The sequence below is a fragment of the Rattus rattus genome, chromosome 11, assembly GCF_011064425.1.
Source record: "Rattus rattus isolate New Zealand chromosome 11, Rrattus_CSIRO_v1, whole genome shotgun sequence".
NCBI classification, from domain to species: Eukaryota; Metazoa; Chordata; class Mammalia; order Rodentia; family Muridae; genus Rattus; species Rattus rattus.
Genome location: NC_046164.1, coordinates 52,434,462 through 52,456,056, shown reverse-complemented (window position 1 = coordinate 52,456,056; position 21,595 = coordinate 52,434,462). Strand labels below are relative to the sequence as shown.

The 21,595-nt window shown below is 45.1% G+C and overlaps 1 protein-coding gene across 1 annotated transcript; it reads right to left on the bottom strand.

Annotated features, from left to right (window-relative positions):
• Positions 1-2,332: 2,332 nt before the first annotated feature.
• Positions 2,333-11,015, bottom strand: Cckar (cholecystokinin A receptor). The gene is given in 6 exon segments (XM_032916972.1): positions 2,333-3,279; positions 4,217-4,344; positions 6,297-6,558; positions 9,705-9,956; positions 10,698-10,762; positions 10,764-11,015. Coding segments are annotated over 6 exon segments (1,332 nt in total). The 5' UTR covers positions 10,853-11,015; the 3' UTR covers positions 2,333-2,743.
• Positions 11,016-21,595: the final 10,580 nt, after the last annotated feature.

The window sequence follows — 21,595 nt, the reverse complement described above, 5'->3', positions numbered from 1 at the left end:
GAATGCTACTAGCAGACAGCAGAAAGTACTAAAAATCTGAGTGTTTGTTCCCTTGACTTGAATTCATGTTCAAATCAGTAATCTTGTTAAACGCAAGGCGAGGGAAGTTGACTTAATGAAACATGAGGACAGCATTGCTGTACTAAAAAGAAAGTTCATCAGTAAAATCAGATCTTTCCGAAGCTCGTCACAGATTAATGGCCCTCCATCCCTGTCTTTCAGCTTCCAGCAGGTGACTTCCCAATAAATTAAATGAGAAAAGGCATTTATTTTATTACTGTGGATGTGGAAAACCTTGTTTATGTTTTTACCTGCTTTAAAATATTTCAAAATAGAGTCGGCAGATAAAACATAGTATGCCTTTTGGGATGCACTCAAACTAAAAATTATTAACTATAACATTGTTTTTCAACCTGTGGGTGTCGGCCCTTTTGAGGATGAACAACCCTCTCATGGGGGTCACCGAAAACGATTAGAGCACACATATTTACATTATAATTCATAACAATAGCAAAAATTACAGTTATAAAGTAGCAACAAAAATAATTTTATGGTTAGGGGCACCACAACACGAAGAGATGTATGGAAAGGTCTCAGCATTAGGAAGGTTGAGAACCACTGCTCAACGTCTTATCTGAAGTTACACGTTAGTTGCATATTTGTATTTTTATTGACTAAATCCTGGAACATTGTCTTTTTTTTTCCGGAGCTGGGGACCGAACCCAGGGCCTTGCGCTTTGCTAGGCAAGCGCTCTTCCACTGAGCTAAATCCCCAACCCCTGGAACATTGTCTTTAGTTTAATAAACCTCCACAAACTCCAGCAGTTCCTAATAATGGAGGGGCTCTTAACTTTTCTTCATTTATTTCCTGATACTGTCAGAAGGTCAGAGGGAATGATCCAGTCTCTATTTTAGGCAGGAAAATTATGTGAGACCTACTCACCTGTCAAAGGCATTTTTTATCTCCTACATCTTTTGTCTTTGCATTTGGACTCTTCATTTTGGCTTTGAAGTCACTGACTGGTGAGAGCTTCTTCCCTAGAGTGGAGTCTGAGGAAGGGGATGGAATGGCTTGACAAGGTGGGAGTGAGGGACGGCTTTGTGCTCAGCACGCTCCCTCAGGCACAGCCGTCACTGTACGACATACGTCTTCTCAAATCTAGAACTCCGGAAGCCTTATCCTGCCTTGCTGCTCCCCTGCTCCCCTCTTTCACAGAAAGGTTTGGGGACTGTTGAGGGTGTGGGGCCTGGATGGGTGCATTGTTATCGCCTCATGGAAAGCAGAAGAATGGCCCACTCCTTAGACAGTCGACAGCTTCGCAGCAATGAACTTACTTGCCTTGGACCCTTTTCTTTGCATATTTTTTAGTTTCCACATGCGCGTACAAACTTGTTTCTGTTGGAAAGGTTCATCTAACTCTTTTTAGTAGACAAGACAATAACGTGCAAGGAAGAAGAATGAAGGGGGGAGGGAGGGAGGAGCCGAAGTGTGTGCTTGGTACACTGGATCAGTACGTGGTATCTAGAAATGGTCTCCCTCATTGTGTAATTTATTTCAGTTTTTAAACAGAGTTCTCAGAGTTCAGTATTTTCAACACTAACTTTTCAAAGAAGTGAAGCTCACACGATACTCCAACTTTTATGGAAGAATGATGACATTTGTTGAATTCCAATATCCACTTACAAGTTATTACACACACATAATGTAGCCATATGTTCAGAACACACACACACACACACACACACACACACACACACACACACACACACACACTGAGCCAAATTACCAAGAGCTACATCAACAGTACTTAAAAGCATACATAGTTTTGGCATTCAAAGCTACTTATTAACTGAGTCCCAGCATGCCAGTGTTCCTTGGGGACTGACTACACACGTTACCACCCTTGCCCAGGTATGTACATCTCCCTTCTTACCTGGAGGTGTTTCTGGAAAGGAGGAAATACAGGTGAACACACGAAATTAAGTTGAGGTAAAAAAAAGTTGTGGGGTTAGATACAGAGGAGAGATTACACCGTATAGACCACCCTCCCTTCTGCACCTTGACATTGCTGACAGAAAACAGTCCTTCTGGCTACTGGCCTTGCACACGCTTTCCTTTGTAGAAATAAAAAATTCTAAAACCTGTCTTTTAGACACATTCTTGGTTTTCTGATGATGACCCCAGCTTACACCCATGAGTGTACTTGGCCAACCTCAAGCTTTAAAAATTGTCAGACTATTCCCATATTCAGACGTGGCCAGAGGAGGTGTGTGTGTCCCACGTGTCCTTGGTGGCCATGAGAAGGTGTGTAGTTGTCGTGTGTATATAGGAAGGAGGCATGAGTTGCCTGGGGAGGGCCATAATTCTACAGAAGCAGAAGCAGAGAACAGCAGCGTGTCACTATAGAGACACTTCACCTGGGCTGTTCTAGAAAATTCTAAAGCTCATCAAAGTCTACACCTCCATTTTGAACATGGACTTGTCAGCGACATTTGTCACATGGGCCCAGTGGGGCTCTTATCACCGGCCTGCTGAGGTCTCTCCCACGGTAAACATTATGGAAAATGTCTTGGCGTTTTCATGACCCCACCTTAAGTTCCTTCTGGAACTTTGTGAAGGATGAAAAGCAGACATTGAAGAACCCCCGTGAGAAATGGGTCTTTCCTCTCCTTTCCTCCCACTTCCTCTTCCTCCTTGTCCCCGGTCCCCTCCTTCCTGCTGCAGCAGTGGACCAGGTGGAGTTCAGGGGGGTGGAGCAGAGGTGCTCATGTGGCTGTAGGAATACCTGGACAGCGATGCCCTTATGGTCCTCCCATCCTCCTCCTCTCCCACCTCTCCCCTCACCCCTGGGGGACTGGGATTCGGGCAACAAGGGAAGGTGGCCATGAAGCCCAGGCGAAAGCGTTTGTTCATGAAGCAGTAGATGATGGGGTTAACACAGGAGGAGGTGTAGGAGAGGAGGAGGATGAAGGAGATGGGAGTCCCTGAGAGGTGCTTCTCGGCAGAAACCGTGTCATATGCCCGCCAGGCGTTGGCGCTGAAGATGGGCATCCAGCACAGGAAGAAGAGGACCACGATGACAATGAGCATGCGGATCACGCGCTTCTTGGCTATCAGGTTGGCAGCTGAACTGCTGCTCCTGATCCGGTGGACTCTGCCGCCACCGCTGCCGCTAGACAGCTGCTGAAGCTCCAGCTTCCTCCGGGGCTGGGACTTCTGCAAGTAACAGCCATCACTATCCTCATATCGGCTGCCGCTGCCAGTGCTCAGCTTCTTCTCTGGGTGGGAAAGGGACATCATTTTAGTGTTCAGGACAAGTCATGCCAGAGAGAAGACTTAAAGCCCCTGACTACCCCCAATCCAGGAACTTGATCTGGAGAAACGGACAGGCAGCCTAGCCTGTACTGATTTAAATTAGTATTGGTCTGCACTAGTTCTCCGAAATAGAAGCCATGTATGGACAGCAGCGACAACGATGACGACTACGAGGACGACGACGACAACGATGATGATGATGATACAATCCTACACCCAAAGGCTGAAAGTTATTACAAAGTAAATATTTACACTCTTTTCAGTTTTCTTTCATGTTTGCTTGCTGAGTTTTTAGATTACTTTTATCATGAGGACTCCAAGTAACGAGGAGAGAAAGTCAATAGAAGCCAGAGAGACTGCGTTATCTACACAGTGAGGAACTGAGAGAGGGGAACAGAGTGAGAAAAGGAAAAAGTTATGTCAACACAGGTGTTGGGGACAGGTTCAGGGGGAGGAGGGAGGATGGAGGAGGGAAGTGGAGAGGGGGAGGAGGGTGGTAAGTGTGAGAGGCAGAGGATGAGAAATGAGTGGCCAAAAGCTGAGCTTATGGGCCGGAGACCTGATGTCCCTTAATGTAGTGTACAGAACAGAATCACCAGGGGCCATCTACTAATACTACATAACAGCAAGCCTCGGGGACAGGGCCCTCTGTGTGTCACTGTGTCCCACGAGAATTGTCTCCTTTGAATCCACTCAGGACCCCACCAAGAAGAAATATCTCTTCCTTTTGTAGATGTGGATTCGGAGAGCTTGGGTCTGCTGACTGCCTTGTGACCCAGAGTGTCAGAACTACTCTTAAGTTTCCAGCATGTGCTCCATATATCCTGAGTCCTTCTAGCTAACTTACAAAGAAAGCTCTGGAGCTCTTTTGGAATAAATATCCAGCCCAAAGATCAGTACCTTTAGCAGATTTCTTCTGGCTGGCATCAAATTTGATTCCTTGGTAGAGTTCCAGAGAGATCAATCCGTAGGCCACCACCATCACAATCCCAGGGATAAGAAAGAGGATGAGTAGCAGGAATGTTTGCCTAGTACAATTAAAAGAAATCTAATTAGTGACTCTGGACCTTCACGTTCTGATGGGCGGGAATGACGAGGGTGAGGTGGTGTGGGCAGACGCGTTAATTTCTAGCGTTTGGCATCTTTGAAAAGTCCATGTCTGGAGGTTTGGCTACTCTTACTCTTTAAAGTGTCCCTGGAAGACTGCTTGAATTGGAGAAATGTGGCACCATTCTGTGCTCCAGACAAACTAACCTGTTAAAGGATAACAGAGAAGGTGGGTATGGTGTGTACTCGAAGCCCTTGATATTCAGGAGGCTGAGGCAGGAGGATTGCTCAAGTCAAAGAGTTTGAGACTGGCCTGGGTGACATAGTGAGGCCCTGTTTAAAAATGAATGACGAGAACAATAAACAAATAATGAAATTTTTTAAAAAATAATAGGAGTATGTGGATTATACATCCAAGTTGTTGAAATAATATGAAAATAGTTTCCATCTATTGGGGACTACTGCCATGCACTACAGGGGAGACTAAGCTCTTGGTATACATGGCTCAGCGTGATTCACATGAGAACCTTTGATAACAGCTGCTATTATCCAAACACTTAATGTAGAGATGAGGATATTGAAGAGATTAAATGTGTCCAAAATCATACAGCTATTGCAGAGGTGAGATTTGAAACCCAGCGACATGCATCAGGCTATGCAACTTGTTGACCCTCCAATGGGAGCCATTAAATGTTTCCATCAGAATCATGGAAAAATCTTTCAGTTCTACCAAACGTGTTATTTGCTGCCCATAAATCTCTCCAAGTGTACCCTCTCCATCACCCTGTGAAGCTGATTTGCTGGTTCACGAGGTCTTGTGCCTGGCAGGATTGAGCTATGCTTTCCCTAAACCCGGTTGATTGTTGAGGATTCACAGTCTCCTGCTCTGTGAGTCTGGCCCCTAAATCACTTTTGTAGTCTGGCATGTGTAAGTTACAGATTAGACCATACAGTCGTCAGAGGCAAACAACGGCTGGGCCGTTTCTCATTGCGACTGGACATGTTTTGATAAGTCTTGTATATCCTTCTCTTTCACAGCGTAATGCTTTTTGGTTTTCAGGCTACTTGGTTGAACGAAAGGAAGAAAGCATGGGAACTTGATCTGGGTTTTTAGCCACTTCTGAGCGTCTAGTTCCTGCTTCTTAGGCAGCCCTATAATTAGTAAATGTAACGGGCACGTGTGTATCTTTTCATTAAATTCTCTCATCAATTCGTTTGAAAATCATAGCTCTGTAAATCAACCGGTTTAAACTCCTCGGAGACTGTAGATGCATAAGCATAGACAGAGAGAGAGAGAGAGAGAGAGAGAGAGAGAGAGAGAGAGAGAGAGAGAGAGAGAGAGAGGGACTTTGCTTTTTTCCCCTTCCTATCTTTATGGGCTTGGCCACTTTGGCACCTCTAGTTTCCTTATCTGCAAAATGGACATGCTAACATCACTTCATCTATAACTGTATGGTTGTCAGGGTCTTGGTTTCTCACTGTGTGTTCTCTCCATCATTCTAGGGTGAGGCTGGAATGACCCTCCTCGGAGTGGACCACGAGGCTGGCAGCTAACTGTTGTTGGGAGATGCGTTATTTTCTTCAGTGGTGTATAGCCAGTCACAAGGTGTTCCAGTAAATAACTTCCTATTCAGTGCTTCAAGAAGAGCTAATTTAACTCTGTGGGTCCCGTAGAAAAAGAAGGCATGGGAGTAGAAGGGTGACTTGTGGGGAAAAGAGGGTTCAGCCAGAAATGGAGGGGGAAGAGAGGGTGTGTGTAGGGGGAAGACAACTAAATTTCGTTATATAAATACATGAAACAACAAAAACAGAGCCTCCTTAGAAAGCCTTTAGGATATCTGACTCGTAGTCGTCTGGTAAGGCTTTCAGGTCCCTCACACTGCTAACTTAGACTAGCTGTGTTGTAAAGGAGGAGCGAAGCGCACTGCCTTACCAGGACTGCTGCATAGCGTCACTTGGCAACAGGAAGCGGCACATGTTCGCCGTCTGGTTATTATTTTTAGTAAAAGGCACCAAGTTGCTGTAAATGGGGTACGGAGTCATGATGGTAAAGGAGAGGCACCAGGTGGCAGCGATGACCTTCAAAGCATGGGACTTTGTTTGCCAGACGCGGGACTGTAGGGGTCTGCAGATGGCGCCATATCTCTCCAGAGAGATGGCTACCAGGTTGAAGGTGGAAACGCTCACGGAAGTGCCTGGGAGGAACAAAGAGGGTTGGTACTCAGGTGTTGACTCCAAAGTTTATTTGTACATTAGCTTAAATGTATTCGAACTGCAGTTTAGAATGGCCTGAGAATGCTCAAGGGGTAAAGTGAGACCGTGCACATTTTAAAACGATGATTTAGTCCCAGCTGTGTATTAACCAAGACTCAGACAGTTAAGCGTATGCAATTGCCAGTACATCCCATTGCCAATTTTTGGGTAAGTTTTTTGAGCTTCGGTTGCAGTCTAACTCCAGCTTGGACTGAAGGTACTCATTAATTAATAAGCAAGGGGATAAAAATAAGTTGCCATCCCACAGAAGGGCTTTTTGGAAACCTTGGGAGAACTCTAATTTTGATCAGGAGCCTGTGGTCAAATCCATGTTCTTCAGGACTCCATGTTGCCAAGGGTCACTTGGATCTGAGCCTGAAGCATTGACTTTTACAAAATCTCTAATACACAATTTTTTTTCTTTTTTTCGGAGCTGGGGACCGAACCCAGGGCCTTGCGCTTGCTAGGCAAGTGCTCTACCACTGAGCTAAATCCCCAAGCCCTCTAATACACAATTTAAAAGAGGAAAACAACCTTAAATTTAAGGTATCTGTTGAAAAAAAAATGCCCAGTCACAAAAGATGACAGAGAAAGGCTCTAGAGTGATCTAAAGGTTTCTCTGTGGGGGAGAACCAGGGTCTTCCCAGCCCTTCTGCCTCTGTGTTTTAAAAGTGAACATACATCCCGATTAGAGTGGGAGAGACATATCCCAACCCTTGTACAGCACCCACTTGCAGATACTGAAAAAGAGTCCCGATTGTGTTGGGTGTTTGCTGATGATAATGTCTTACGCTCACCTTAGAACTTTCAGGTCCAAGAACCATTACTCACCAATTAGCTGTTACCAACAGATCTGGGAGTAGACTTTCTAAGCTTGGCATCCTAAAGCACCACTCCTTACCAGGATAGAGACAGTAACTCCCTAAAAGCCATGTATAATTTTATTCTAGAACCATTAAGTAAAAACTATTTTATCCCTTTCTTTTTCTTTTCTTTTCTTTCCTTCTCCTTCCTTCCTTTCTTCCTTCCTTCCTCTCTCTCTTTTCTTGGGTAGAATCACTTACTGTGTTTTATTGGACTCCACTCTAAAGAGCCTATGATATAGAATTGAAAGGCTTGCTTTAAATCCCACTGAGTTTTTTCCTGTGCAATGGGTCCACAGTCACTACAAACCCACGATCAGACCAGCACACCACCACCTCCAACTCCCACACGAAATCAGGTATTTGTTGTTAGAGTAGAATTGGAGAGACCATGAAATAGAGGGTAGGATCTAAATCACCAGAATGAGAAATTCAGCAAAGCCCGGTGCATGCTGGGAATTGCCAATCTAAGCTACACAGTAACTTTCCAGGTGGTCAAGGCCGCCTTCAGAACCCTGCCCAAAACAAACCATCAAAAAACAAAACCAGTGCCAAAACCAGGAAAGGTGAATTTAACAAAGTAAGCTATTATGACACTCTAAATAATTCAAGAATTATTTTGCTGCTTAATTTTGGCTATTGAAACCGTTCTGAGGTGAAATTCACCCAGCACAGAGCACAGAGGTGGGCATCTGTTTTTTTTTTACCCCGCCCCAAGAGGTGGGCATCTTAAAGTGAATAGTTCCATTGCCATCAGAGCTGTGTGACTATTCACTGATGATGGGAACACTATGTCACCTCTCCTTCCTGCTCTGACTAAGATGCTGGACCACTGTACCCGTGAGACACCTGGGAGGGCCCCAGAAGTTAAAGAGCTCTCAGCAAGGCTTCAGTATCTAACAGGAAACCTCCTTGTGTTTAGAATACGTTCAGGAGACTTGAACACAGGACACTTCTTGGTTACTTGTCTCAGGCACGGGGGTCGGGGATTCATCACCATTGCATCTTGTGCTGGAATCTGCATACTCAGCTGGGAAAAATTAAGACTTTTAAAGCTTTCTCAGAAGACTGTCCTACCCCGAACTTAGTGCTGTCTGTTTTATACAGGTCAGTCAGAACCAAACATCCCCCTTACACGCACACACACACACACACACACACACACAAGCGCACACGCTTCTCCCTCTTCTAGTTGGTTCTGAGAACAGTCAAGGGACAAGGCAATATGACAGACAAAGAGGACCAAGGAACATGTTTCTGTCCAGGGTTAGGGGAAACCACAGCAGCTGGCAAACCGAGGCATGCGCTCACCATGGGTGGTGCCTGCTAATCCAGGTTCAAATCGCAGCCGCCATACTTCCCGCTCATGCATGTGCTTGGTGAGCCAGGGAAGATTTAATGGCAGTTACTTAGACAGGTGGTTGGGAAACAAGATCGTGGAAGTAAAGTGCATAAAAAGCACTAAAACAATCGCTTTGTTTTCATATTTGTTTATTTTTCCCAGTTTAAGAGTTTAATTATAGCCATTGTTGTGTTTGATATGAGCAGCAAACTACATAGCTCATCCAGTCAGGGTCTCCGCCATAGTTCACAGTCCCTAGGAACACATTCAGCTTCTTATTAGGGACACACACACTCACCCCACTCCTGACCTAAGATGTCCCCAAGCTTTGACAGAACAGTCTGGAAAGTGAAACCTGAGAAGAAAAGCTATACTGTGATGAAATTGTTTAAAATAGCCTCCACTTCTCACAGAGCAACAACAACAAAAAAACCTCAACAGTAAAGAGCTCTGATCTCATGAACCCTCTCCATTCCAAGAAACCCTGACTCAAGTTGGGAGTTAATAGGAAGAAGTTGGGAGTTAATAGGAAGACGGCCACCAGGAAGGTGAAGTTACCTATGAATTCTTGTCCCTCTGCAAAGAGCCAAGTCTACTCAATTGCCATTGTGTTTAGAATCAGCTTCATACACACACACACATACACACACACACACACACACACACACACACACACACACACACACACACACACACACACCTTCCTGGCATGAGGAGGACTGACCTGCTGTGAAGAAAACACCCGTGTCCTTGCACATAGGCTCAGACAACCAGATGCTTGGTGTTTCGGAACCCAGCAGGGTCTGTCTGCTGTGACCATCAAGGGGCTGACAAAGGGGTGTGGGGGGGAAAAGCCCTGTCCACAGACACCTGCAGGACTCACCCATGAAGTAGGTGGTAGTCTTGCACACGGCACTTCCAAAGATGAAATCCTTGAGCAGGTTGGGGATGAGGTTGAACGGCATGCAGAAGAGGCAGAGCATGAGGTCACTGACAGCCAGGGACAGCAGGAAGATGTTGGTGACCGTCCGCATCCTCTTGTTTCGAATCAGCACCGTTATAACCAGCGTGTTCCCCAGCACACTGAGAAGGAATATGATGGAGTACAGGAGAATCTGCAGTGCAGACTGCCACTCTGCGGAGTAAAGGGGAGAATTGGAGGGATGGGGGTTTAGAGGGCAGAATGTTAAAAACCTTAAGCCCCCAAGGGAGTGCTTAGTTCCTGATGATGTCCCCAGTGGTAGGCACTGAACTGAGCATCCTGAACTAGCTCTATCATATGAAAACCAGCCCAGGAAGGCACAGGGCGGTCCAATTGCTTTCTAAAGGTTGGGATGTTAACGGATCGCTCAGGAAAGCAGTTTTTCCTAAGGACAACGCTTCTGAATTGAACACCCCTGGCTTTCTTCCCCTGAGGCTAAACATTTATTTTGCTTTAATTACTTTTTTATCTTGGGTTTCCCCTAAGAAAAAGCAACCTCTACCCTGTGACAGTGCCTTTTCTGTAACGCTTGTAAGTTCAGACTTCCACACTTGGCACCCCTTTCTCCCTACGTCTCTTCAATGCTTTTAGCATCCCCCTGAATCCTGCACGAGCCCCCAACTCTCCCATGGGAACAATAAAAATATTTGACTGTAGATTTCTCTTACTCTTTTATCCAAACTTCTGAACATACAACTTCATTTAGCTTTGTCTCCCAGGGACTTTGTGTACACACACACACACACACACACACACACACACACACACACACACACACACACACCACATATATATGTATATTTCATGCATGTATATTTCAATTAGCCTTGCTGTTGCCATATCTCCCTTAACTCGCTAGTTTTCTGAATTCTAATCATAGTGTCTGACACCTACCTTTTGAAGGTTGAGGTTGATCCAAGCAGAAAAGCGTCTCATTTTCCAGTCCGAGTTCACAGGGGAGTGATGTTGCTCCCATTCATAAGAAGGCTGTCGACCACGTCCATCCTGCTGCTTTCTACCAAGTGCTGGCGAGCTGGTGAATGGCTCATTCCTGTCTCTCTCCTCTAATGATCACAGAGTCTCCCAAATGCAACCTGCCGTGGAGGAGCAGGGAGGGGGAGATTTCCAGGTGTGGGCTTTGCAGCCATTCCTAAAGGCAACTTGAGTTCGCCATTCTCAGAGCATCTGGGCAAGCATTTGCACTCCTGTGGGGAGAAGGCAGCCCGTGCAAGTCAAGCCTGCTCCACTCCACCTTCCAGGCCCACCCCTCCCACTCCTGGGCCAGGCTGAGGCCCTGAACACAGGCAGAGCCTGGCTGCATATTAACCCTTCCCAGAACAGGGACACATCTGCACACGTGCATGTGCGCCACGCACACACACACACACACACACACACACACACACACAAGTGTGGAGAGAGAGAGAGAGAGAGAGAGAGAGAGAGAGAGAGAGAGCGAACTCCAATTATTACCTCTCCCCTCTGCCTGTCATTGTCCCAGACATATTCAGAGTGAGACCTGAACTGTGAGAGACAGCATCAATTAACATGGTAACAGATCCGATAATGCAGACCATCAGGACTAAGGGACACAGAAGGACTGCATTCCTATCTCCTTATATACAAGCAATTAGTGCCTTTTAGCTTTGGAGCCTTGCCCAGCAATGTGTACGGAGAGAACTGCTGGTTGTTAAGGTGTTACCAAGCACGGTTCTGTGGCTTGTGGTCTCTGCCCTTGTTAACCAGAAATGGGGACTCTTCTGAATACAGATTCCTAGGTCCTTAATACTACAGAAATCAGCAATGTTTTTATTCACGTTTGTTTATTTTGTTCGTTTTTTGCTTTGTCCACTCAGACCTGTTCACCAAGAGTCAACCATTTGCTGAGTGCTTTCCAAGCCTTCCAGGATGAGAAGGAAAGGATTGCAGCCTCCCTGGTAGGGGTCTGGGGTACTGGTGGTGTGAGATCTGAGGGGTAAATAAGAAAGCTTCCAAAAGGAGACACAACATATTTTGCAGAGGTTACCCCTGGGTCTTAGGCAGTAATGAGATTGGCCTGTTTGAGCAACAGAAGTAGGAATAAGTTAGGGAATGTCGGGAGCAGGGAGGAGTATGAGAGACATGTTCAGGGGCCTGGATTTATTTTAGGAAGTTGCACAATATTTAAAAGTCCCTCACTGTTCACTGTACAACTGGCCTTAGTCTGAACATCTGTGTTTCTGACTGGTTTGTCCCAGTGTACTATGACCTGATCTATTTGCTAGGTATCCCTCGCACCCATTGTGTACAAGTTTCCCACTGATGGAACCAAATGCTGACTCTGCCCAGCTCTTCCCTGACCCAAGAACTAACTGGCAATTTTCATACAGATGCTTAGGAAGACAGCGGTAAAACGTCTTTTCCTGTTTGGGGCAAGGAGTCATAGAAACCAGATGGTAGGGTGCAGAAACCAGAGGAGAGGTGGGTAAGTATTAGCAAGACAAACTTTGGTATCAAATTCTGGCTTCACTGGGTACTCATTGGAAAGTGCCATGCACAATTTGTGACTTTACCAATGGTCTTTCTTCATCAGGGAGTGGTCACAACGGCTTCATAGAATTTGTGACAAAGATAGGCTGGCCCATGAAGGGTGCAGTAAATAGCAGATGTCAGGGTACGAGCCTTTCACCGATACCATTACAAGGGTGTGATGGTTTTCAACATGAACTTGCCACACTTAGAATCACCTGAATATGGAGCCTCAACTGAGGAACTGAGCTGGTAGCTTTACTGGATGTGGGAACATCCCCCTCCAGTGTTGGCTGCACCTTCTGGCAGCAGTCCTGGTAAAGGCTCAGGGGAAGGGAGATACTGGCCGTTCGCTCACCTGTCACCAAGTCAACTCATCCTGCTGTAGCTGCTATTCCTTCACAGAATCCGTGGATACGGAGCCAGAGTCTCCAGCCTTCCAAGGCAGCCCCGGGAATGCTTCAGTCTTTGGGGCCAGACCGAGAGTTCTGAGACCCCTTAGTCTTCTGTGCTGAGCAGCTGCGGCCTCTGACTACTATGAGCAGTCACGGTGGGGCTACCATGCCAGCCAAGGGGCCCTAGAGGTCAGAGCAACCACCAGGTTCCCAGTCTCTCTGGTGTGAGACAGCTGTTACTGTGTCAGCAAAAGTTGATTTTAATTATATGTGTAAATTAATTAATAAATAATTAAAATAATAATTATAATGAATAATATATTCACTCTATCTGTTCTAATCCTTCTGGAGAACCCTGACTTAGAAAGTGGTTATTTTCTTTTTAGAATTGTGAACACCAACCCTCAGTCGCCTCATGACTTGCTGGTGAGAACTGGTCACGACTGTCACCACCCCTCACCCAACTCACCTGTGACCTGCCAGCTCTAACCTCAGCCCCTTCCTGTCCCTGGAGACTTCCTGGGTTACTCTACTTCCCACAGCTCATTTTGGAGCCATGGTCTTTATCGCTCCTTCCGGCCACGGATCCCATCAGCTGAAATCTTCCTTATTGGCAGACTGACTACCAAATCTGCTAGCTGGGGGCAGCAAGGGATCCCATGTCACAATGTCCCAGCTGGTTGGGGAAGCATTACTTTATAGCCTGGGCACAGCTATCACGTCTCCTCTGGTGCTTACGGCTGACCCAGGCATGACAGGCCATGGAAGTGTCCCATGTTGGGGTTCATGGGGGTATCAGCCCTGAGGGTGACATACTAGAAGAGCTGAGGGCTTGGGTTGAATCTGCTCTGAGCCAACATGGAGCCCAGATTGGCTAGGTTCTGTCCTTCCTTCCTTCCCTTGCCATGGTGAGTGTTTGACTGACAGAAAGCAATCTCAGGTGTTGGTCTTTATTCTCCACCTTGTTTGAGATAGGGTTTTAGGAGTTGCTCACGGCTGTGTATGCTGGGATACCCGTGAATCGATGGCTTTCTCCTGTCTATGTTCTACCCCACCTCAGGAGTGGCACAGGACATGTACTACTGTGTCCAGCTTTATCTGGGCTCTGAGCACCCAAATTCAAGTTCTTACTGTTCCAGGTGCTTTATCCACAGTGCTCTCTTTCTGTTGCCCCAATGCACTTTTACCAAAGGCCCTCGTCTGTACTGGAGGCTAATGTGAGCCAAATGGTTGGGATTTCTATCCTCACACACGCTCAGTCCCCTGGAGAGATGACTGAGAAGGGTGGTGGGCATGCTAGAAATACCATCTGCTTTGATTGGTAGCAATTCCAGGTAAATTGACAAAATTATCCAAATTGAGTAAGAGTGGCTTAAGTGTCTCTTGGACTTGGAGATGTACATTAGCAGTGAGGACTGAGAGCTCCCTCCAGTTGAATAGCACTTTGGATTTCAGGGTCTTTTCTGCCAAACACCGAACTGCAAAAGAAGATGAGCAGTTTCAGCAGGATCCTGGGAAATGAGATTATTAACTGCTTCTCAAACTCATTTCTGTCTCCGGAAACAATTCTTCTAAAACACCAACAAGATTGGTGTGTGCTACCTTCTTTGTTTTAGCATTAAAGGTGGGCATAAACATTAGTGGGGAAAAGGTATGTATAAAAGTAACAAGTTTCAGGACCCCACAGGATTGCTTTTCAATGGGAAGCCATTTGAGAGAAACACCTTCTAATAGCCAGGGTGATTGCCGGTGTGAAGACCCAGTTCACAGGCAGGGCAGTGTGACATTTCTCAAAGCGGCCGGCTGCTCGGAAAGTAACCATCTAAATACTTCATTGTTCAGTGTCTCTCATCTAATGGCTCAGCCTTCTGTAAGGGATGGATTGGGAGTTCCCTTCTTTCTTACCGAGTGCTAGGCAAGGTGGGTACCTTCGGGGAAGGGAGGGTGGATGTCTGAGGCATTCCTTCCCCTACTTCATTTTGGAGAAGTCACTGCAGAATAACCAACCCCGTGCCTTACTACAGAGAGAGGCAAGTCTTTTCGATGAGATTTTTTTTCTTTTCTTTTCTTTTTTTTTTTTTTTTTTTGGGCTGGGGACCGACCCCAGGGCCTTGCGCTTGCTAGGCAATCACTCTACCACTGAGCTAAATCCCCAACCCCGAGATTGTTTTTTTAACAAGCTGGGGAGGTGGTATAGTTCTGCCAGGAGAGTGCTTCTCAATCAGGAGGAACTGAGTTTGGACTTTCAGCATCCAGAGAAGGCTGAATGGGTGGTGCCTCTCTGTAACTCTTGTGCAGGGGATAGAGATAGGAGGGTCCCTGGGGGATTGCTGGTTTCTAGCCTAGCCCAATCTGTGAATTGAAAGTTCAGTGAGAGACCTTGCCTCAAAAAATATGCTGGGGAGTGATCCAGTGACCTTTGACCACCACGTGCATGCACCATAGCAGAACCCTTGAGATTCAGCATCGCCTCTCTTGAGTTTCTATAACCTTACCTGTAAAATGGGTTCATATTAGTGACACTTACCTCAGAGAGCTGCCAGAATGTTCTCCATTACAGTGTGTGTGAAATACACAGCAGGGTGCTTGGATGTCACAAGGGCCCAGTAGATGACCATAAAAATACATTTCTATGGTTTGTGTTGAAGAGGAAAATCAAGAGCTCTGCCTCCAGATGACCTCTGTTAATGGGTAGAAGGCTCCCTTCTGCCCCTGCAGCTTTGGAGTCAGACTCTGCATGCACAAACACTTGACGCTCACTCTCCAGGCATCTGATTTTAAAGATGAGTGTCTACCTCAAAATGAGAAAAATGGCTTTTGTAACGTTCTGAGGGAAATGCAATTATTCTTTAAATAACATAGTTAAAGAAGAAAAACGTCCTCATTCCATCATCCAGAATATTTGAAATACATTTTACACATGTGATGTTTAAGGCAGTCTTTTGCATTCACTTAGCATAATTCTTGCAAGTTTTATTCATCTTCATGTGTGTGTATATATGTGTGTGTGGTGTTCATGTGTGTACATACACAGTTTTGGATGTGTCTGTGGATGTGGATCACATACATGTGTGTGCATACACGTAGAGGCCAGTGGTTGGTGTCAGGAATCACCCTTAGTTTCTCTTCCACTTTGTTCATTGAGGCAAGGTCTTGCAATCTGACCTAGAACTCCTGGACATATCTGGTCCTGCTAGCCAGCTTGCTCTAGAGATCTGTCTGTCTTTCAAGGCCACAATTACAGGTGGGAAAAATGCCCGCCCAGCCTTTATGTGAGGTCCCAGGGATTGGGATCTAAGTGAGGAACTCCAGTTCTCATGATGCTGGCCAAGCATTTTAATGGCGGAGCCATTTCCCCTCGCGCCCCTCTTTCCCTTGCTTCCCCAAGTTTCAGTACTTCTTGGTGGTATTTTAATAATGTTTACTGTTCCATTTAGAATATGTAAGTCTGCCTTCATGGCACAGGCCTGTAATCAGAGGTACTTGGGAGGCTGAACCGATTACCTTCATTTATGTGAGAAGGTTTTTTTCTTTTTAAATTTCATAAAGCCAACATTGTTTTGACTTCTCTGCAGCTTTCAGCCTAGTCCTAACCACAGTAATATGAATTAGAGTCTGTGTATTTTATTTCCCATCTTTCCCCAGATGTCTCCTCAATGGTCCTCAGGATATGTCCTGGTAATTGTCACACTGCCGTCTTCAGTCATACTTCTCCAACCCAGCTGGCTTGTCTGGAGTGCCCCAGCTTCATTCGTCACCAAGTAATCTCCCATTCTTAGCACAGTTAGTGCTGAGCTTTCCCTTCACAGTCCCAACATGCAGGCTTAGTGAATTCCTCCTGTCATAGGTGAAAGATCACACAAGGAAGTCACAATTTTCCTTCTTTAGCCTCCCTTCACCCTCCACAGAATATACTCTATGTGTTGTTTTTAAAACACTAATCGGGATGTCACTCCTACATACAGTTTGGTTCTTCAGCCTGACCCTGGAGAGTGCATGATCTGAGCCTCTCGTTTGTATCCTATCTTTCCTTCTCTTCCCCTCCTTTTCCTTTTCCCATGTCTTCTGCAAGCCCTTAGCCATGCCAGTGCCCCTAGCATCTTGGTGACTGTTTTACCAAGAGTCCTACCCTTGGTGATATCCATAGCTTCAGAGCCTTCTCTCTGGATCCCAGACCAGAACATATTTCTGCATTGTATACACCACTGGCTTCCCGGGTTTATCTTGACTAGAGTTCGGAATTTCATGGTGTGGCTCTTGGACCACATCTAGCTGAAGTGCTATGAAGACAAGAGCATCAGCTTTGTATATCACCATAGTAACTCCTTTGTGATATTCCTTGTGACCTCCTAACAGACCTGCCCAGCCCTTGACATTGCAACATGACATTGTCATCTACAAAGATCATGCTCAATGGCCTAATTGAGTCCCAAAACATAATCACAAAGAAACTTAGGTTTTAAGTAAGCTTGCAATTTTGTGTTGCTTCTGTTCTTGGCTGTGTGCGACTAGTAGACCACAGGATAGATATGCCGCAGGTAGTAGATGTTACTACAAATTTTCTTGTCAGAAAAGTAATGAGTTTCAAAGAATTCACATTCAGATCCCAAGAGGATGGCTACCTGGTACAAATAGCTCCAGCAAAAAAATAACACCTTAGCCACCCCTCAAGTCTGAAGGGGCAGAGGCCAACAACTGATTCACACTCTAATTCTGGCCCTTGGCAAATTATGAAGGAAGCTTGGCAGTCTTTAAGACTCAAGCACACAACTCTCTGAGAGGCATGTGAGTGTGTCAGGCACAGGCACAGGTGCTTGGGTGACTCCCTTAACATAGGAGTCACCAGGAAGCCAGAGAAAAATTGGTATAGCACTCCCCCAGCTTCACCTAGGACAAGTTCTCTGCAAAGGCTACTCAGAGATGGATACCTAGAGCCAAGTGCTATCTAGAGATCACCCAAGGAGCCTGGTTTGCATCCTTGTGAATCTCCAGTGGTCAAATGGGCTTCATTGTTCAACTTCATCACTCTATACTTCTGGTCCTTTCTCCATAAAGTACAGACCACGATACAGAACCCCGTCGGCACCCAGAGAGCATATGGTATATATGTGTGGTACTGTAAGTAAAGATGTGATCCAGGGTTGATACAAGCACCTACACTTCTTGGGTCCAAACATTCCTCTAGATGTTTACTCTGGTGTGTCATTTCCCATACAATTCTCCAGGTCCGAGCATTCTGTCATGAGTGGACATCCTCAAAGTGGCTTCCATGTGCCTTCAATTCTCTTCTCTCATCTGCATTGTCTTGTGACATCTGGTATTTACCTTCTATCCAGGAACTCGATGTGGTCAATGTCACCCTTGAAATAACTGGAATTCCACCAGGAGAGCATCAAGTTCACCAGCAGGATGCTTCCTCTGCATATTCCCATGGTGCTCAGACCTTGAGCAATATGCAGAAATAGGAACAGAGTACTCAGATTTATCTTGACCTCAGAAAACTCCCGTGAAAGTCACATTACCTCTGGTCCTAAACACAATCCAAAAGTCCACTCAGCCTTCATCATGGCTCTCCTGCTATGTCCCCAATCCAGAGTCTTTCTTCTGTACAATGTAAGGGGACAAATTCCTCAGCAGAAGACTAGGTATAAAGAGAGAGCTGTGACTGATGGGGGTGTGGCAGGAGGTCATTGTCCCCATGCAGCCTGCCAAGTGCCCAACAAGCTTACTGTTCTCACCATCCCTAGTAGCAGGCTCTGCTCATGCCTCGACAAATCCAGGGAACAATTCTGGGTCACTAAAACCCCAAAGTTGACGTGCCTTAGTGATGTGGGGAGCAACCCAGCATGCTCCTTATGGGAAAGTGGTCCAACCACTTGTATCTGCCTTCTATTCTGGGATTTTTAACAGCTACTGAGTCCATTAGCTGAACTAGCAGTGAGAGCAATTGAAGACCCAAGTGCCTTGAAATGTTTAGACACATAATGCTTGTCTGGCCCAATGCCTAGGAAAATGGAGCCAGGCTGGGACTCTCGATACCATGCTCCTCTATGGTTCAGTAAATTAAAGGAGAATGTCAGATATTTTTATAAAAAATGTAATTTATGCACACGTTAATAAGAAATGTTTAGATTTGGAATTTAGTTATGTTAGAAAAGCCTTAACTGGTGACAGAGTAACTTCATCTCCCAAGGGTATAGCCTTGTGGCTTACTATGCAGTGCTATGTGTCATTGAGACCCCAGTCTCTCCATAGTGAGCCCAGAGCTGCTGGTGGCCTATGCCCTGTTGGCCACTTTCAATGGTATATCATACCCCATTCATTTTTGAAGTCTCTGGTGCACTGTTCACGTTTGCTAAGTGCTGGTTGGTCAAGAGACTAAATTGATGGGGATTCTGAGGTCATTCCTTGTCATTTTATCATTCCTACAGGTAGAGAGACTCTGACTCTGAAATAGGATTCTTGGATTGGATAATATGATCTGTTTTGCATGTGATGTAACCATTTTGAGAATTCAAGGCTCTTAAATGATGTACTTTCCAGGTAGGCCTCTCTATGACCTCTGTCTGATGGAGAAGCTGGATTACTTCCTCCAGGCCACAACAAAGCACAAGGTTTCCCACTAAGATTTTTCTTGACATTTTTGGGGTCTTGAATGTTGCTGGAACTCAAATGTCAGTGTTCTCTACCTTTGCATCAAGTCCTGTCTCCACCCCTGGAGGGAAGTGGAGATGATTAAGCTACAGGAGGGGTGCTGGTGTCTCTCCCTTTGACACAGGAGAACACAGAAAAGTGTCTTGTTCATGAACCAGAAAGCAGCCCTTCACCAAACCCTGCCTTGCCTTGATCTTGGAGCTCCCAGATCCAGGAACTGAGGAATAAACGACTTTCTTTGTTTCCAAGTCAACATACTTTGTAGCATTCTAACAGCTGTCAGAGTAGACACACACAGATCCTCTTTGGAAACCCAATATTGCAAAAAAGTTAAGAAATATATAGTTTTCAATATTCAGCCAGAGAGTTCATGAGCTTGTTAAAAACCCAACCACACACCCAAGTGGACGAATAACATAACAATATCCGCAGGCTCAGAGTCAAACACATCTAGTTGCCTCCTGTTTCTTATAACTATTTTTAAAGTGTTGCTGTGATTTAATACAGGGTTGTAAAAATTCAACATTATAGATGCTGTCCAAAGTCCTTTTCTTCAGTTGATTCGTTCCTTGAAGCAACCGTGGTGATCAATACATTTATATCATTTTGAGAATACACCAAGTATCTTCATATTTGAAAATTTCATAGCATGGTTGAATGATATTTGCAAGTTTATACAAAGGACATGTTCATTCTCCTCCCCTTTTTGTTCTTGTAATTTTTTTCCCACTTAAGCTTCTGTGTAGTATTCCACAGCAAGATGAATCCTATACAAATCTCTCTCTACATGACTGGGTGGAATTTTTATTTTCCAAACCAAACCACATAAATACCTCTGTGCATCATCTCAAACACAGGGGCAGAGATTTGTCTATAAAAACACTGAACCCCAGAGCTGGAGGGTGGCAGAATACATAGGTTAAAAAATCCATGAATTCGGGGCTGGGAAAAAAGACTCTGGTTTTAAAAGCACTGGCTGCTCTTCCAGAGGACCCAGGTTCAGTTTGCAGCACCTACATAGTAGCTTACAACTGCCTGTAACTCCAGCTCCGGGAGATCTGTTACCCTTCTCTGGTCTCCTAGAGTCCCAGGTACACAAACATGTAGAGAACACATGGATCATGGTTAGGAGATTGCTCAGTGATTAAGAACACATAATGTTCTTGCAAAGGACCCAATTTTTCCCCAGCATCCACACCAGCAGGCTCACACCTGCCTGGGGGCTCGCTGCACCCATGTGCACATACTGTCTCCCCTGAGCACATAGTTATAAAAGGTGAATGGGCCAAATTTCCCTAAAGGCTGTTCCTATTCCCTTTAACACTGTATAAAATCTAGGATATGTCCGTGTTTGAGCACTACTTTTATTATTAACATTTCCAATCGTCTTCATGCTTATGGATAAAAATGATTTCTTCTTATTCTTTTAGTTTTCATTTTGAAGTGATGGCCAATGCATTTATGCATTTTTGTGTGTGATTGTCTTTCCTTTGTTTTTATATCATCCCCCTTTTGTCATTAATTAATGGACTTGCTTTTGTACTCTGATTTAAACTATTGCTTAACCTCGTCTAACATATCTTCTTTTAGTGTATAATAACTATTCACAGGTAATTATCGACAGTTACCCATTGCTAATCTTAAAAATGGTGCTTCCCACAAAGATTAAATCATGTCTAGCTCCAACTCCACCCTACTGGTATAGATTTATTTTCTACAGAAGAATAAAAATGAACATCATAAACATCTTTTAGACTGAACAGTAGAAAAAAATAATGTCTGATTTTAGTTCATAACTTCCACAACGGGTCTGTTTTATTTTCACTTCCGGCCAATGTTGAAGAAATCAAATGGTTAGCACAGCAGGGGAAAGTCTGCAAAGAAGTGAAATTGTTTTCATTCAAAAACTTCTAAACAAAACTTACAAAAGCATTTGTCATAATAACCTCAGCTCGGAGAGGTGCAGAGACATCCTGTCCACATCTCCCCTTTGTGAAATCACGTACAAAATCATTGTTCTTAAAACCAGCCACGGGTGCTGAGGAACTAAGCAGCTTCCTGTGAAGCTGAACGGATGGTTGCGAGCCTTTCCGTACGCCAGCCGTGCTCCACAGGCGTGGACCCTCTTTATGAACCGGACTCCCCAGCAAGCCTCTAAGGCATGCGAGGACAGAGGGGCTATTGCGTAACACTGCCAGGAAACAGTAGTCTTTCTTATCTAGGTCCTCCTTGAGG